Source organism: Anopheles marshallii, chromosome 2 (genome assembly GCF_943734725.1).
Source record: "Anopheles marshallii chromosome 2, idAnoMarsDA_429_01, whole genome shotgun sequence".
NCBI lineage: Eukaryota > Metazoa > Arthropoda > Insecta > Diptera > Culicidae > Anopheles > Anopheles marshallii.
The window spans coordinates 81,365,957-81,383,260 of NC_071326.1; the positions used below are offsets into that span (position 1 = coordinate 81,365,957).

The 17,304-nt window shown below is 41.7% G+C and overlaps 3 protein-coding genes across 3 annotated transcripts; 1 reads left to right on the forward strand and 2 right to left on the reverse strand.

Annotated features, from left to right (window-relative positions):
* Positions 1-3,052: 3,052 nt before the first annotated feature.
* On the forward strand, positions 3,053-5,018 carry LOC128710350 (probable cytochrome P450 6g2). The gene is made up of 7 exons (XM_053805403.1): positions 3,053-3,279; positions 3,337-3,667; positions 3,758-3,945; positions 4,011-4,147; positions 4,216-4,310; positions 4,374-4,657; positions 4,736-5,018. Exons 1-7 carry the CDS (start codon positions 3,053-3,055, stop codon positions 5,016-5,018), a joined length of 1,545 nt encoding a protein of 514 aa, XP_053661378.1.
* A 917-nt stretch (positions 5,019-5,935) lies between these two features.
* Positions 5,936-7,830, reverse strand: LOC128708065 (pickpocket protein 28-like). The gene is made up of 4 exons (XM_053803022.1): positions 7,706-7,830; positions 7,369-7,626; positions 6,269-7,300; positions 5,936-6,206 (listed from the first exon to the last, which is right to left on the reverse strand). Exons 1-4 carry the CDS (start codon positions 7,828-7,830, stop codon positions 5,936-5,938), a joined length of 1,686 nt encoding a protein of 561 aa, XP_053658997.1.
* A 581-nt stretch (positions 7,831-8,411) lies between these two features.
* Positions 8,412-16,653, reverse strand: LOC128718679 (pickpocket protein 28-like). The gene is made up of 6 exons (XM_053812299.1): positions 16,627-16,653; positions 11,196-11,374; positions 10,838-11,113; positions 10,328-10,763; positions 9,726-10,258; positions 8,412-8,643 (listed from the first exon to the last, which is right to left on the reverse strand). Exons 1-6 carry the CDS (start codon positions 16,651-16,653, stop codon positions 8,412-8,414), a joined length of 1,683 nt encoding a protein of 560 aa, XP_053668274.1.
* Positions 16,654-17,304: the final 651 nt, after the last annotated feature.

Consider the following 17,304-nt stretch of genomic DNA (forward strand, 5'->3'; position numbering starts at 1 on the left):
CAAAAACCGGTCGTTCTTGACCGTACTATTAATGCATGTTGGAATGTTTCCTCAATGTGTAGAAGTTTTGTGTAAATAAAAGAAATATTTTAAAGAAATCTATATAAAAACCATAAATCCCAACCAAACCACCGAATGAAAGTGCCAACTTCATAGTGTTTTTTTTTTCTTGGAAGACACAATCAAGCAAGTGGTAAGACAAAAATGCAAATTGCACTTCAGTTGTGAATGAGGTGATAATTTTACGTCGGGTATAATTTACCAACCGGACGGTTCCAGATGATCTCTCCGATCCGGTGGCCAAATGATTTACATCCGTGTCGATTGCACTGAAAGAAGAGAAGCACGTTGTAGAACATACATTCGCTTGTAATGACGGTGGATATCCTTACCCTTTCGTGGCCTTGATTGTTTCCGCGCAAGGAGCAGATTGTTTGGCCGCGATGGATTATTATGTGGTGGGAGAGAGGAAGGAAAAAAAAAACTCCTCCGATTCCATTCTGATCCCGACCATCCATCCAGACCAAAATGTCGGGGATTGTGTGAGCGTGGTGTTATCACGCTGAACAATCGTCAGGGAACATAATTTGAAGTTCGTCTCGATTCGGAATGGAAATAACGGCTCGGACAAGGCGGTTGGAGTGTTACGTTCACCGATGAAAGTGGCTTGGTGGGTGCCGTATGCTGAAGAGTTCGAGTGATATCTTGAACTCACCGTGAAAGCTTTCAAGTCGTCACTTGGTACTGGTACCGTCATCCACATTCTACAGCAAGGTGCACAAGGTCGTACAGGGCTCGGAATAGTTGACGGTAGGATCGATGGAGGGCAAAGCAAATGATGGTCGTCACGGGCCACAACAAATTGCCCACAATCAACCAACCAGATCCACACCGGTGTGCAGTGCATCGCCTCTCGATGGTGGCTACTATTTGCTTACTGTGAAGCATCGTAACGAATGGCGCGATCGATCGGTATCGGATAAATGGTGCGGATGCGAACTGTTTGCAATGGAATTGGAGTCATACCGTCATATCGTGACAGTTCAATTTGTGGTTAGCGCGTTTTTGTGATAATTTGCCCTAAATGGGTTCGGTTCCGTTATTTTGATTATCTGCGAAAAGGTGTGGTGCCTCATTCGGCCTAGTTTAACCTTCTTGGATTCAGTGAACCCGTTCATACGTTCCCGGTGTTTTTATTCCACAATTCGTAAGATAAAAAACTGTTGGCTAAAAATTTAAAATAAAACAATTATTGTGAGATAACTCCAATATAGAAAACGAAACAAAAAATTCACCGAGTGACCTTAACCATTCCCGTCGTAAAATGGAACCGCCATCGTCACGTCTGCACTGCACTTCCGGTCCAGTGTACTGGTGCTGTCCCAAATAATATGCATTTATCGTACGTTTCAATTTTTATTGACCGTCCATTTCCTGTTCACTCAAGCATCGCATTACCTTCCAGGCACACATGGCAGTGTGTCTCGGCAAAGAACGAATTACGCCCCGAAAGAAAAAGGAACAGAACATGCATTTTAACGGACCGACAAAAAAAAAACACAGCCAATGGTGTCTGCGCTTCCGATCGATGCACTTTTTGATCCCTTTCTTCTTTCGCTTTACCTTTGTTGGTGCCGATCGAACACGCACGAGACAATGGCGCAAATGAACGATCGGCGAAGAATCGGAGAAACCCACATTTCACATTTCATTCCGTTTGCGTATTCCTTCTCCGATCGATAAGCGTTTGATCGCGGTGGATTGGGTGACGTGAAGCGGCATCATAAAAAAAGCCCTCCGATCGCAGGATAACCGAGAGGCAAGGATGTGGTTCAGTAAAAACCCCGATAAGAATGCTTTATGCTTTCCCTAATGAGGGAAAGGTTTCGTTTGTGCCTGCGTTTCGCTTGAAGCAGAACGTTCTCCACTCACAGCAAAGTAAACGCTGTGTTTGAAAGTTATAATGAAGGGAAGATGCATATTTTGTTTGCATAATTTTAGACACTAACTATTCTTTTTTACACTCCGAATGGCTTATTGCAAAACATGTGTCTGTAAATGACTCACCACAAGCAATGATTCGCCAGCAGCATACAATCGGGAAACCCACGTTACCAGTACCAAGCAATTAACAACACTAATTCTATTTTAAGCTCGTTTGCGTAAGCACCAAAACGTTGTTGATTTGCACTAATTAATATCTACGATGCACCAAAATCGAACCAAATTTACAATTTGCACACGAAACAATCAGCTGGTGGAGCACGAAAACATTCGGCGAACGAAATCACAACAAACCGTACGCACAGTGGGACGTCAACGGAAAATTTTATTTGACAAATTTGATTATTTTTGGTTTGTTATTAATTCATACAACCTTTTTACTTTGGTATTTCGTTATGATACGATTTTGAAAAAAATTATTTCTATATTAGCGGCATATTTAATCAGTAATAGAAAATGAAATCATTCAAGAAATGAAAAAAATCACGAATAGCAGGGGAACCCGTTGTGTGTTTTGCTCTGGTACTGCATTGCGTTTTGATTACGCAGTTCAGTTCTTCCACAATTGTAGGCTTGGATGGTATTTGAGTTGACCGTTTGAAATCGAATTTAAGGATGTACAGAACTCTTTACAATTGTAATGGTTTGGTATTATTGATTATAATGCAAATTTAAAGTTGTTATTACATTAAACCTGGAAGTTAGAAATGCTCAAATTAGAACATTGCAATAAAATTTCAAAATTCAAACATCGCCCATTTTTGAACGCAACTTGCGTGCAATGGGCTGCGGAATAAAAAAAAAACCAACCGTAATTCGTAGCATGGCTTTGTTTTCAATCCCTTATCATAACCTTCAATTAATCAAATGCGTAGCGATAATATATGGAGATTGTGTTTTCATTGTTATCAATTGTTCTATTTATATCACACGGAATATTCGACCAAGTCAGTATATGTACCGGGCGGTATGGTCGCAAAAATTAAGCGCATACGTAACCGGCGTTCGTGAACGTTACGCTCAGTTTGTGTTTAGACTCCGCTGCATGATGTTTGTGACCAGTTTGCTTTTATCGGGGCTGTTTTATTACAATCCGCTCGTAGCGGTGGCCGTGTTTGCGCTTGTGGGGCTTCTCTACTGGTTGGTGAAACATAACTACAAGTTTTGGGAGATAGAAGGAGTGCCATATCCGAAACCTTCCCTGGTGACGGGAAACCTGGGTCCTACGCTAACGCTGAAGAAACACATTTGTGAGCTGGCTAGCGATTGGTACAAGTAAGTACCGCAACTAGCTTGTGTAGAATCTGTTCGTAATGTGTATTTTGCTTCCAGTGCCTATCCAGACAAACCGTTTGTGGGATATTTTAAAATGTTCACACCCGCCATCATGGTGAGAGATCCCGTGCTCGTGAAGAACATATTGATGCGCGATTTTGAATGCTTTGCGAACAATGATTTCCCAATCGACACCAAGTACGATCCACTGCTTGCCAATCATCCCTTCATGGTGGGAGGTGAGCGCTGGAAGCGATCACGCAGCTTACTGACGCCATCGTTCACCGGCACGAAGATTAAGCAGCTATTCCCGGTCATGCAGTCGGTAGCCGATGCGTTCGTAGCATTTATCGGACGTCATTTGGCGCAGGAGTTCGAGGCTAAAGAGGTAAGAACACTAGCACCTGGATAAACTTATCAGCTCGTTCGTATGTATCCTAATCTTACTTGTGGTGGCGGTTATTTTTATACGCCGAAGGTAGCGGTACGTTTTACCACTCAAAATGTGGTCGCTTGTACGTTCAGCCTCGATGCTGATTGTTTTGCGGAAAAGGAGAGTGAATTCCGGCGCATTGGAAAGCGAGTCTTTGACGTATCACACATGGCCACTTTCAAGACATTTATGGTCGTTTTTCTACCGACGATTGCAAAGTGGATTCCAGCACCGTAAGTAACTTGAGCTATTCTTGAGTTCTGTAGTAGAAGATGATTAGTATTGCCACTATTTTTAGCTTTCTTCTAAAGGAGGTGGACGAATGGATTAGATCACTGGTAGCAAACCTGATCATCGAACGATCAGCCACAGCACAAGAAGGTTCCTTACCGGAAGACTTGATGCAATCGTTTCTCAAGAACAGGGAGAAAAATAGTGAGTCTGGAACCGTTCGTTAACTCTGGCACATTTTACATTAATCTTTACTATTTGTATTATTTCAGACACCAGCCAAACGGAAATTACGGCTCAAGCGTTAACTGCTTTTATCGAGGGCTTCGAAACCTCCAGCGCGACACTGGGCGCTGCCCTGCACAGTGTAGGTCACAATCGGTTAGAGCCTTAGCTTTACATGTTTACACCGTATTTGTGATTGTTTTAGCTTGCCAAACATCCAGAGATGCAGCAAAAGCTGTACGATGAGATAGGAAAACAGATCGCTGCCAATGATGGCAAGCTGGACTTTGATGTGGTGCAGCAGATGGAGTACTTGGACTGGGTAATGCTCGAAACGTTACGGATGTACACACCAGCAACAACGATGCATAAAGTTTGCACCAAGAAGTACATCATGCGCAAAGGATTCCGGGACGAGAATGGGCACGATATGAGCATATACGTGCGTGAGGGAACACCAATCTTAATTCCCATACTCGCAATACACATGTGAGCGCTTTTTCGCAGCCTCATGCTTATAAAACCAATACAAAACTGGGCTAATTTGGCTTTGCAACTTTCTTTTAGGGATCCCAAGTACTATCCAGAACCGCAGAAGTTTGACCCGGAACGATTCAGCCCGGAGCGGAAGGTGATGCATCCGGGCGCAATATATATGCCGTTCGGTGAAGGGCCAAGGATGTGTTTGGGAATGCGGTTTGCCCAGGCGCAGGTGAAGCTAGCAATGGTGAAGTTGCTATTACACTACCGTGTTACGGTTGGGCCGAGCGATAAACCATTCGTTATTGATCCGCGTTCATTCGTTTACCAACCCAAAGATGGGTTGCGAATTGTGTTTGAAAAGCGATAACGAAAGGCGTGCAGTTGATAAGCTAGTCAGTTTCGGTAGTTTAAACTCTGTAGTTTCTGGTTGCCCTTGGAAATAGACGTTTTTAACAAAATGCTAATGTTCAGAAATCATCTTGTGATGATCGAAGTTATTTTTGGAACTATCTATGGTAATGTGATTATCCCTGTCCTGGGATCGTAGAACTTCAGATTTCTTTGTAACGAAATCAAGAAACTTACAATATCAAACAGAAAATTATGGAACCGTTCCTTAGAGGGAGTTCATCATCAAATTCTTGGAGTACTCCTTCCAACTATATTGTGGTTAAAGATTATGGAAGATAAGGGAGAAGCGCCAACAAAGATGATCTTTGTAATCCTCATGAATTCCTTAGACTCCTCAGACTCAGTAATGTTTGAGAGACTTCACTATTGTAGATGTCCATACTCTATTGGACTGGAATTATTATTGGATATGCACTGAAAGTCCCAATCTGTAGCTTTCTTTCTGTCTGAGAAGCCTTGGAAGATACACATTGAGATGCAGACGGTATCATGACATTAATATAGACAGGTACCTACCGTATTTTGCCATTCAGTGGAATTCGGAGTAAAACTTGGAAAATAAACATCGTGCTATTTCGGAAGCTCTTTATTTACCGTGAAATTGCATTTTATCTGCGTAACAAAGCTAAGTTGTGATGGGGCAATTATTAAGCCATTTTAATGAAAACACCTGCAAGATGGTGAATTATTGGACTATTCAATGCCATGAACTTTCAAAAAATTTTCTTCCGACTCAAACTCGTGTATGAATCTACAAAAAAACTTAAATAATTCAATATTCGCAATTACCTTGCCTGACGAGAGGTATTGATGAGGCTCTTGATGTTGATTTCGAATGCAGTATCGCTCGCTAAAATAACACACTCCATCATCCTAATCAACTTTCGTTACTACGGCCAGCAAGGAATTGTGCACCTCGTTCGGCTTTCGCTGGTCAGTAGCGTGTATTTTCTTGCGTGCCGAGAACGGGCGTATTGTGAGGAAGTAAAATATCTCCAGCAGGCTGAGAAAGCTCACACCCATGAACAGTCCTAACAGTCCGCCACAGTTTGCAAGAAAATCAACCCAACCGTAAAGCTCCGACCGTTTCGATGTGATGAAGTACGACTCCTTGAAGTAGATCGCCACCGTAGTGAGCATGAAACTGAAACAGAATGTGTACAATTTCGTTACCATTCCCGGCTAACAGGGGTTAACTGTGCATACTCGTTGAACGCGTCAGGTTGGAGATCTTTGTGTGCTCGCAAGAAACTTTCCATGTCGAGCGTAGTTTGGGTAACCTCCGCATCGTAATGCACCGAGCTGCAGGCCGGCAGACAGTTACATCGCTTGACCATCTCTGTCAAATGCTCATGATGTTGTAGAGCTTCTCGATTCACTGGGCGCAGAAACCATTTCGCACTGTTCATACAGTGCCACATCGATAGCGCACACACCTTCGTCTCGTTGGCACGCGGCATCGAGAAGCGCACGCATTTGCATAATTCGAGGGTCACGTTCGTTAAACACTCCAGTTCACAGTTTTGCTGGTTGTAGATCTGAAAGAACCGCAGCCGGCGCTCATGGTTGAAGAAGCACTGGCGCTTCTCCCAGCTGTAGTCGGCGGCAGATTGCGAGGTGACGATCATCTGTGGCTTTAGCGCGATGGAGATCTCGTTGCCGAGCGGTAGGCGCATGTTGCGCATCGAAACCTGCGGATATTCGTCCGGGTCGTGTATCATCACCTTGTATCCTTGTGAGAATCCCTGTGAAAGAAGGTGTGAAAGAAGATTTCCAAAACTTCGAAATGAAGGGCTCGTACGTACCGTGCACATATAGTCGGTGTTGTCCCTGGAATGCTTTAGATACAGCATAAGCCCAGCATGCAATCCTGCACCTCGGGCGTACAGTGGTAGCTCCTCGTCGTGTGCCACATGCCGCGAATAATGCCGCGTGTACCAATCCTCCGTATAGTTGTACTCGGTGTGAAGTGCCCCTTTGCGAAATATCTCACTTTCCGGTCTCATATTGAAGGTGTAGCAAAGACCTTCTTCCGTGATTGTTTCGCTTATATAATCTAGACAGTACGTGTACGCATTCCCATAAATGCAAACTACGATTACTTCCTTTCGCGCCAGGGATAAATTTTTCATCACACCAACAACATTATCTTCCGTACCGTTTATGTAGTTTAACCAATCGTTCATTTCATGAAACATAAAGTTGCACAGTTGCGAAACAGCTTTAATTTGCCCGACTCTAATAAAAAAGAGGTATAGTGTTGAAAAACGGTGTACAACAGTGTATTATTCGTACTGGATGCTTACAAATCTTCACGTATTGTACGGTTTGCAAAACGGAACATTCCCAGCAGATCGTTTACTTCGGCAGTAAAGTTGAACTTTGCCACCGATATCTTCGTCTCGGGACAGATGGTAATGGCGGGGAAATGCATATCCCACACGGGGGTGGTTTTCTCCGAAAAGGTTACAATGATTGGGACCTGGTTCCATTTCACGTACGTCTTGTAAATCATTACACCACACCCGGCCATCGAGAGCAGAAACACCACCAGCCACCAGAATCTGTGAGAATTTTCGAATGGAAACGGCAACAGGAGCACGTTAAAGACGCTGGCATTGCGTAATTCTACGTGGAATGCACCTTTCGCAGGATGTTCGCTCATCTCGATCGAAGTAACGCACGCCGTGGATGGAACTGTTGGCACAGTACTCGCGAAACACCTCCGCCCTGACCGAGCGACGCAATCTTCGGCGAACGGTTCTCATGTGGACACGGACACTAGAATGTACTCGCACGGCTGACTGCAACCGATGGACTAAGCACGAGAATCCGGCCAGGAACATATCTGATGTGAATGCCTGCGAGCTCATGTTTCTACATATCATGATGTCCTTACACGCGTTCCCGGGACTATTCTTACTAGGTAGCAATTATTTTTGTTGCAGCAGCTATATGAAGTGGGTAACGTAATAATCGTAAGCTGTTCGTACCGGCAAAAACAGGTGCAGATGTGCAGCTACCCCTGAGGCAAGTTTTGCTCTAGTTGATGATTGTGTTTGCATAAAATTTGCATATAAACTAACCAACAAGCTGGTACACTATGAACGATTTTTTCCATTTAAGTAACGGATTAATAAAAGTGCGTTCTGTTAAATGCAATCACATTAAATGGTTTTGTTTTCTATGCAGAACACTGAAATGATTCAGAATATTTTGCATATTCTTCAACTACTAGGGTTTTTTTTTATATAGAAAGTCCCTTTGGACGTGAAATAAAAATTAATATGACTGCTTACTATTTTCCTAGCAATAATCGTTTGATAAAGTAATTATCCTTCATTTTCCCTCAGCAAATTTCACGACTCTCCCCAGTGTCCGCTTTACGCTTTCGACACGATATTGGACGCACCGCAATGTAGTAAATTGCTTCCACTATGCTCAGCAAGCTAACGCCGATAAACAATCCCAGCAGTCCACCACAGTTGGCCAAGAAGTCTACCAGCCCGTGTAGCTCGGATCGTTGTGCCGGTATGAAATGAGTGTCTTGATAGTACACCTGAAGCACTGAGTACACTGGGCTGAAAAGATAGAATAATCAAGGGTTTTTATTTGGTCAAGATAGATTACTTGTATGTATAGTACAATGTCGATTATCCGGGCTTGATTAACCGGCGGGCGGATTATCCGTGAGTTAAAAAATGACAGCTAGTAGATGAGTTTAGACTTCTTAACCGTTTAACCGGTTCGCCCGGGAGGAATTTGAGTGTTTTCTATAAATTTATGCAGGTAAACTCCCGGGAAAATGTTCCATTATGTTAATAAATAATAACTTTAAATATTAAAAACATATGAATTCTTCTAACGTTGACTTTTCATGTTCATCTTAAATTTTTGCACGTACAAAGATGAAGTGCCTTTTATCCGTGGAAATAATAGTTGCGGTCTGCTATTATAGCGAATCTCGGGGACTTGTATAGTTCTATTGAGATTTAAAGGCTTTGAACTTATGTAGTTCCCGTACTCACAAACGTCTCTCAAAGTCCATATTTTTTTGTCTAAAACTGACGAAGTCGCGACTTTGTCGCGTTAGAGAGGAAGATGCTCAGAAGTGTTTTTGGAGCCGTATGTGTAGAACGACAATGGAGACAATGGTACAATGGCGAGCTTTTACGAGTTGCACCGGTGGGCACGTCATGAGAATGACAGCGGAGGACTCAGTCCCTCTAAAGTCCTTTTTGGGTCGTCCACATGGCCTGAGGTGGCGTGATATGTTCAAATTGAGAAGGAGTGATGGCGTTGATGCGTCCGCCGGAAAGACTGAGGTTATGAAACCGTGAGCGTTTAAGGAGTGTCCTGGAACACGTCAAGACCGCGAAGCGGATATAGCGCTTTGTAAGTAAGTGAGTTAGTATTTCGGGAAATACCTGTATACATTAAGTCACCAAGCACTGTTCCAATTTAAACAATATTTTAATTTTGTCAAACTAATCAGAGAAACTAAAAATTTCTGGACATAATTCATTTTATCGACACTTATCATTTTATAGCGCCGGTTAAAACATCACAAATATTTGATTACAATACCTCTTGAAGAGCTTCGCTGGTTGCCCCATAACACCCAGACATAGTTCAATAGCCATAGAATAATTAATTTACTTACAGTTGCAGCCTTGCCAGCAGTTCCACCGCCGTCTCGATGGAGGTGCGTACCTCCCGCTCCTCTGTGTGGGAATCCTGCGTAATCTGTAGATCGAACCGTACGGAGGAACAGGCCGGCAAACAGTCGCACTGCTGCAAGTAATCTACCGTACTGTTGCGATGCTGCTTGCGTATAAAGAGCATGCCGCGTGCATCGGCCGGACAGTGGGCTTCCTCCAGTTTGCACACGCGCGTTCCGTTTGCATGCGGCATGGAGAAATGGACGCAACCACACCGCTGTAGCGTGTAGTTTGTCAAGCACTCCAGCTCACAGTTGTCCTGGTTGTAGTGGCGAAAGAATCGCAACGGATGTTCGTGTGCGAAGTAACACTGGCGCTTCTGGGCGCTGTACTTCGACAGCTCCGGTGAGGTCATCATAATGTTGGGCTTGAGCACGACGGTAAGCGTTTGCGAAACCGAAAGTCGTATGTTGCGCTTGGACAGGTCGGGATACACGGTTGGCTCGTGGATGAGGACTTTGTAACCACGGCCACGCTTTACGGGAAGAGGGCAAGGGGATTGAAACGAACCCGGCCACCCGAGAATAGTTTCGATATTACTTACCACACAAGAGGTATCAATTTGGAGCGGATAATGGATTAGGTTGAAGCCAATGGCAGCATCCAAACCGGAACCGGCCACTTTTAGAAGTTGTTCGTCCGGATCACCACCCCCACCACCACCCGGCGCCTCGTCATCCCATCGGTCCAAATATTTGTACTCGTCGTGCAGGACATCCGGGTGAAACATTTGCTGCTGGGAGATCATGTTGAAGGAGAAGCAAATGCCTTCGTTCGTAACTGTCACCTGCATGTAGTTGGTGCATCGGGCATCGCTGGTCGAACTGCACATGGTAAACACGCTCCGGCGGTCGAGCGAAACATTCTTCAGAAAATCGACCAGCTTCGGTTCGGGCACGTGGTTGAAGTTAAATATAAAGTTATTCTCGTTCTTGTACATACCCGAACAGTGATGGATGATGGCTTTCATCTTTCCGATGCTGACGTTTTTTTTTACCAAATCAATATCATGATTTACTTCGGAGGTTAATATAGGGCGAAGAAGCATACGCACCTTTCCTCGGTTACCGTATACGACCCGTTCTGCTTCCCTTTATTCCGGTACCACTGGCTTTGGAGGGTTTCAAACTCACGAGTGTAGTTGTACTGCGTGTTCAGTACCTTTATCTCCGGGCAGATTGTAACGGCGGGAAAGGTCATGTCCCACACGGGTGTTGGCACTTCCGAGAGGGTTACGATGACAGGTGTGCGGTCCCATTTATTGTACGCTTGCTGTATCATTACGCCACATCCAACGAGCGAGAGGATGAACACACCCAACCACGTTAGTCTGCAGATAGCAAGTACAGAAGTACATGATAAAATGTTACAAATAATCATTCAAAACCTCCCCGTTGCTTGCTTCAACGTACTTGACACAGACACTTCTCTGGTTGCCAACGAAAAACCGTACACCATGGACCGAACTTTCGGAACAGTATTCTTCAAACAATGCACCAACTTGGGCAGCCATTAGTTTTGCCCGAATGGACACACTCGGGCCGGGGAAGGTGTTGCGTTCACGTGCAACTTTCGCACCAAACTGGCCGGGCTGTAGAGCACGGTGAGTTCACTATGGCAGAATCCAACGCTGGTTAGCGTTCGTGACTTGTGCGAAATGTTTTTATTTTTCGCGTGTGTGATTAGGTGTGGCATATCAGCTGTTTGAGGATGGTTTTTTCGGAAATCCTTTGAGAAAAGTGGCATAAATTATTGATTTTTGGCTTAGAAACGCATATTAACATGATTAAAATATCAAATGGTATTTTACGTTTACATGATTTAATGGCACGTATTTGGAGTGGTTAAATTATACACCTGTGTCGGATAATATGTTGAAGCAGATAGGACGTAAGTGGATTAGTGTACACGTCGTTATATCAACGCCAGACAGTATGCAATCACGATGGCTAGGATGGCATGTATGTATTTCGTGGATGACAGCCAGGCCGTTTTGCTAATTAGGATAGCTTTACGATAATTGGAATGGGCGATTTAGTTCTACCTAAGTTAACAGTACCGTTATAATACATAAAGAAGAATATTACACACTAGAACTGCCAGACCAATCATTTTGGCGTGGACGTTGCAATTTATTCACATAAATTTTTGGAGTTCTGCCGTATTCATGTTCAGATTTTTTCTACTGTAAGAACTCTCATAATTATAGAAATAATATTTCTAGTTTAAAAAAAAATCATTTTTAAATTGATACATAAAAAATAAATTTAATAAAAGCGCTTAAAACGGTTGGATGCGTATCTAGCGTTAGTGTTGAATAATATTGCATACCTTTAGGCGTTTAAAATGTTCTTTACGAAGGAGTGCTGCATAGAGCTGTATCTTTGAGCGTGAACCGGAAATAGGGAAAATATTGTCATTCTTTCAGTTCTGTCTTGATCAGTATTATGCAAAATAGGTGAGGCTTAACAAAAGAATTGTGATGGCCAATGTTAAAAACAGTCAACCGTTGAGGCATTTAGAATACTTTACGCCTTATAGCTGTATCAATCGCAATAGGATGTCTTTGTCCTCTTTTCAATAGCATGTCCTTATGTAGTTGCGTGATTTTTTAATTAATTTTACTAAAAAACTAAAATAACTTTAAACATGTCAGCAAAATCAATTTCATCAAATGAAGAGACATGCTAAGTACCTTTTTTACTAGTTTAAATGCAAATGCCATTTGCATTCTGTCCGTATCAAAATCACATGTAGCAGCTTGCAAGCAATTTTCAAATTAAAAAGAAATCTTCGCAAACATTCACATTATTCCAACCAACTCATTGCGCTTGATTGCACCCTGTGCTTTAAGGTTGCACATTACCTGACAGCACGTTACAGATTGCACCGTCGAGCAAGCGGAGTGATCTATTGCGGCACGTCGCTATGAATTCTGTTTCTAGCGCTCCCGCGGGGCATTACCGAAAATGGAGTGTTTAAATCTTAAATTGTGTAAAATGAATGCAGCAGCAAAAAAAGGCAGCAGCTACTTGCACATCCTCGCCATACACGCTTTCGCCACACGGAAACCTCAGTAACGAACTGAGAATATAAGTGAAATGAATTCTACTCGGCTGACGTGAATGCGGGAGCTAATTGTGTTCAGGTAATTTATTGCCAATCTCACGGTTCCGTAGTTTTCTCCCATTGGCAGTGCTTTCGTGTGTGGGTGTTTTTTTTTTCCTTCGTTGGCCCAAACACTTCCCGCATGGTATAAACCGCTCGGTTTTAAACCGTGTCTACGGGAAGTTTTGAGTTGGAATGTAATATTGCTCCCGGATCGTGCTCCCTCTAGATGCGCTTTCTACCGGGTGGCGATGCATCTCCGGTAAAGCTACCGACGGGCGATAAAGGTACTTCAATTTATGGGTCGTGGTAGATTGAGTGCGCAACCGTTTGCAACAATTATTTTCTCCATCAGCAAAAATTAAAAATTATCGACCGAATATAGACTACCTGAGTTGGGAGGGTGAAATTTTATCTTCTAAATATATGGTGGCATTGTGAAAATACTATTTTGAAGATTTATGGCACCAGGATGTAGAACAGAACGAGTTGTGTAAATGTATAACCTTTGCTGTATATGCGATGGTCTGATAATAATAACAAGTTAACAAACAGTAATCAATTGAGACAGCTTCACTACCCAACATGACATCCAACTGTCAGTTAGTATTTTGATAATGAACCCTTATTGTTTATGCTAGATCCATCCCTTCCCTGGAAACCCAAAACGAGAGCAGTAAATTGCTTTTGTTACTACCACAACAACACCGCATTGCAATAAAACAAGCACATCACACGAAACGTGCAATGTGAGAAGGTGGAAAAGATTTTGTAATTTAATAATATCCCTTCACTCCACACTTCCGTGCTCCATAAGCGCGTATAAAGCTGTGCCTCTCATACGCAAAAGCAACGTATTCTCGCTCTGAAACAACCCGATTTCTTTCCACTCCCAACGGAATAACTCGGTAAGCTAGTGCTGGAATATGGGGGCAAAATGGGAATTGGAGCTGAGATTCCGGATGTGGATGCAACTGGCACGGTACCATAATACCGGATGCCCATTCTATGTAGCGATGGGTACGAGTGGATCCAAAACTCACACAAGCATTCAAAAATTCTTTAGGAAAATTCTTCCGCTTGAATTGTTTCCGGGTCGTTCGAGGACAATGCACCGATGTTATATGCGGGTGAAGCAAAAGTGGCAATGGAAGCTTTCCGGTGTGGAAAGTGTGGAAAAGTTAGATGATTGCCATTTTGAATGGAAAATTAGTTCATAAACGCCTCGGTATAGTGGTGATGCGGTGGATGTGTACCGAATAAGTAAGTATCTTCCTCGGAGGTGGAACAGTTTGGTATGGAAGATGAGAATGATTGGCTTTCATCGAATTTCGAGTAATGAATTACCATATTTTAAAGAATTTGAACATAAACAAAGAAAAATTATTCACTAGTATTTTCCAGATCTCTAGCGAATCTTCAGTGAAAACGAATAAAGTTTTTATAAATAAACTGTTTTAGTGTAAACCATTTAAACCATTAATTTATACATTGTACAGGCAGTCCACAAGATACGTTATTCTAGCGGACCGCTATAAACCCGGGAAAAATTCGTGTATCTCAAATTTCCGCGTAAGTCGAATCTGGGGGTAAAAAAGTTTATACTTCAAAGTTAGATAGTTGACTTTCTTCTCTGCACCTAATTTATTCAGCAAACCAGGCTACTTTTTGATATACTTCATTAAAACAAACTATAAAACAAATGTTTGATACGACAAAGGAAGCTATTTTAGACCAATTTTGCAACTTTTTGCTTAGATTTTGTGCTATAAACTAATTCAGCTGTCAAATTTCCAAAAACCGCGAATAACAGGAACCGCGAAACTCGGGCACTGCCTGTATTTCAAGGCTTTTTTTAATTGGCTTTTGAGTAAATGACTCTCGATGTATAAACTTCTTCTTATAATTCGTTTTAAAGTTAGCAACATCTCAAGAGAGAGTAAATTATTATAGCATCATTTATTATAGCACCAAGAGTAGCACTTTCAGTTTTAAAAGTGTTTTATTAATGTTTTAGAATTGATGCAATAAATGAAATTAGCTTTATTATGTGCAAATTCTAAACCAGAAAAAAATATCGAAATTATAGCAACCTTTATGAGGAATTATGAACCAGTTCATCCTACAATCTTACAACTAGTTTGACACATAGTTTGACAGCAAACGCACACTGTGCCATAATCTGACGACTTGACTAACTGCGTGCGTAGTTTGGCTGTTAAACATTTCGGAACCCACATAGTACATTTAAAAACTTGATGTATCTAATCGTGTATTAGATCGAATTATAGTACTGCGTACTAATTCAATATTATAGCGACAGCGATGGCAACACTGCCATCACCGCCACAGGCATCGAGCTCAATGAAACTATTGAGCTCGAACTCTTTCCTCAACGGCACAGTTCACAATCCTTACATATTATAATTGATTCGCTTTTTTATTGTTAGAATTAGGTTAATTTAGATGTAGTGGCAAGTTTAGGAAAAAATGATTTATAATTGTATATTACAAAATATTGTTTAAACACTATTTTTTATAACTCCTGCTCTTTATCACATAAAGTTATGTGTTATAATCGTTAAGACAAAAATTCAAATTTTGCAACATTTGTTTCATTTCCATTGTTTAATCCATCTTTATTTTATAGAACCAACCACTCAATTGTTACTCCCTGCGCTGTTGCTTGCCGTATATATTGAGTTAATAAATCTAATTTACGCCTCCTAATGTGCCCACTGTTCAACAAATCAAACGCAAAGCAATACGCTGTTTGTGAAGGATCGAAAGTTCGTTTTGTTTCCGGATACCGATAATTATGTTTGCTTTTGATTAACGAACTTCATTTTTCCGGCCTGAATCGCCTGGTGCACGGGTTGTAAATACCACGCGTCTCGATACGGCTCGCGCTGTTTGCAGGGAAATCGTGCCGTAGTAATTTCAGCACTGATTTCCATGATACTGGGAAAAGGCTCCGAAAGTTTTTCCGCACGCGCTACGCTACGGTGTGGTGTTAGCGTTCGTACCGTAGCGGAATCGTGTGGTGCGTTGCTTAATTAAGCAGATTGTGATTGATGGAAATGTTGTGGCTAATTGATGGAAAGCGGGAAAAGTACGAATTTTGCGTGCCATCGATAGTAAAGATTGGATGGAACTGATTGGATTCTGTAACGAATGGGGAAAAAGGAAAGCTTATTAGAATGTAAATTTTCCAAATTTTCACACTGTTTGCTGGAGGTATTAAATGCTTGTGCCACGCCAAAGTGCTTATCTGGCAGATGATAAGCGAACAGTACAGTGGAGTCGGTGCAGATTTGTGGTGCAGATGGGAATGAAAGTAATTAATTAAACATGTTTCAATTCTTTGTACTTATGGCTTTACGCACAATGCCATTATCCTTAGTAAAGAAGTTAAAAATATACACAATTCATCAAGAATTGAAATTAAGTTTTGATTGATTGCGTTTAGTTTTGTATTTAACAAAATATTAATATATAAAAAGTGTTTACAGTTCCAAACAAAGCTGGAAACAAAATGACCCTGTTTCATTTAATTACCTCGTACCATTAAAATTTGGGAGTAATTAAATTAAAATATGCAAATAATTGTAATAAAATTTGTCATATTAATTTTCTTACAATTTAAGTAAGCTTTCAAACCTTAAAATTCAAACAACTCTCTCTTTTATTTATCTTTGAATGTTTTACTTTCGAAATGTCAGAGTTCGTTCAAACCTTTTTCTCATCCAACTTTTTACACATTTTTGTTATTTCCATGTTGCCTAACCATCCTTCAGCAAACGTTTTACGAAAAGGATTATCCTAAGCGGCATGCTTCGAGTGTGTAAAACTTTTATCACCACACGCAGCAGTAGAATAATTGTCAATACCTGCCCAAACTTTTGCTCATTCCGGCCAACGGAAAAGCTCAGCTCGAATTCATTAGGGTGCTAATCTGTTGAAACGGTCCCCGCTTAAGCTCCGTATTTAGAAAAGCTAATCTCTTGTCTCATGTTTGTCGGGTACGGGGTTGCTGCTGGTCATTCATCAGCATTAGACACTTGGAAACATGTTGAAAATGTTCAACTACCTCGGATAATCTCGGATGCCATGCAAAAAAAGTGTTTAAAAAATATATGGAATTTATACAACTTGAACTATTTTTTAACAGTTTTGATGTTTCTTTCTCAATTCATGGCAATTATAATGCATTTTTTTACCTAAGCCTTAAGCACTGTAACAGGTCACGAACAATCAAACGAAGCTAAAAATCAAACTACCTTTCCAGGGCGTTGAAAATGGCCCGATTGGCACGGCAAACAATCTGTTCCCGTTCTAAAGAATGAAAAGCAAACGAACGTGTGTGTTGACTGGTTCAATATTGACGACCACCTGGGACCATTCCGGGTCCAC

Excerpts from the sequence above, each read along its gene's own strand:
- LOC128710350 (XM_053805403.1), top strand. The coding sequence starts at position 3,053 with ATGTTTGTGACCAGTTTGCTTTTATCGGGGCTGTTTTATTACAATCCG. Across the intron at positions 3,668-3,757 it reads AGGAGTTCGAGGCTAAAGAG|GTAGCGGTACGTTTTACCAC; the intron begins GTAAGAACACTA and ends TATACGCCGAAG. Across the intron at positions 4,148-4,215 it reads CAAGAACAGGGAGAAAAATA|ACACCAGCCAAACGGAAATT; the intron begins GTGAGTCTGGAA and ends GTATTATTTCAG.
- LOC128708065 (XM_053803022.1), bottom strand. The coding sequence starts at position 7,830 with ATGAGAACCGTTCGCCGAAGATTGCGTCGCTCGGTCAGGGCGGAGGTG. Across the intron at positions 7,627-7,705 it reads GAGCGAACATCCTGCGAAAG|ATTCTGGTGGCTGGTGGTGT; the intron begins GTGCATTCCACG and ends AAATTCTCACAG. Across the intron at positions 7,301-7,368 it reads CGTACAATACGTGAAGATTT|AGTCGGGCAAATTAAAGCTG; the intron begins GTAAGCATCCAG and ends CTTTTTTATTAG.
- LOC128718679 (XM_053812299.1), bottom strand. The coding sequence starts at position 16,653 with ATGTGTAAAAAGTTGGATGAGAAAAAG. Across the intron at positions 10,764-10,837 it reads TATACGGTAACCGAGGAAAG|CATCGGAAAGATGAAAGCCA; the intron begins GTGCGTATGCTT and ends AAAAAACGTCAG. Across the intron at positions 8,644-9,725 it reads CTGCTGGCAAGGCTGCAACT|CCCAGTGTACTCAGTGCTTC; the intron begins GTAAGTAAATTA and ends CTATCTTTTCAG.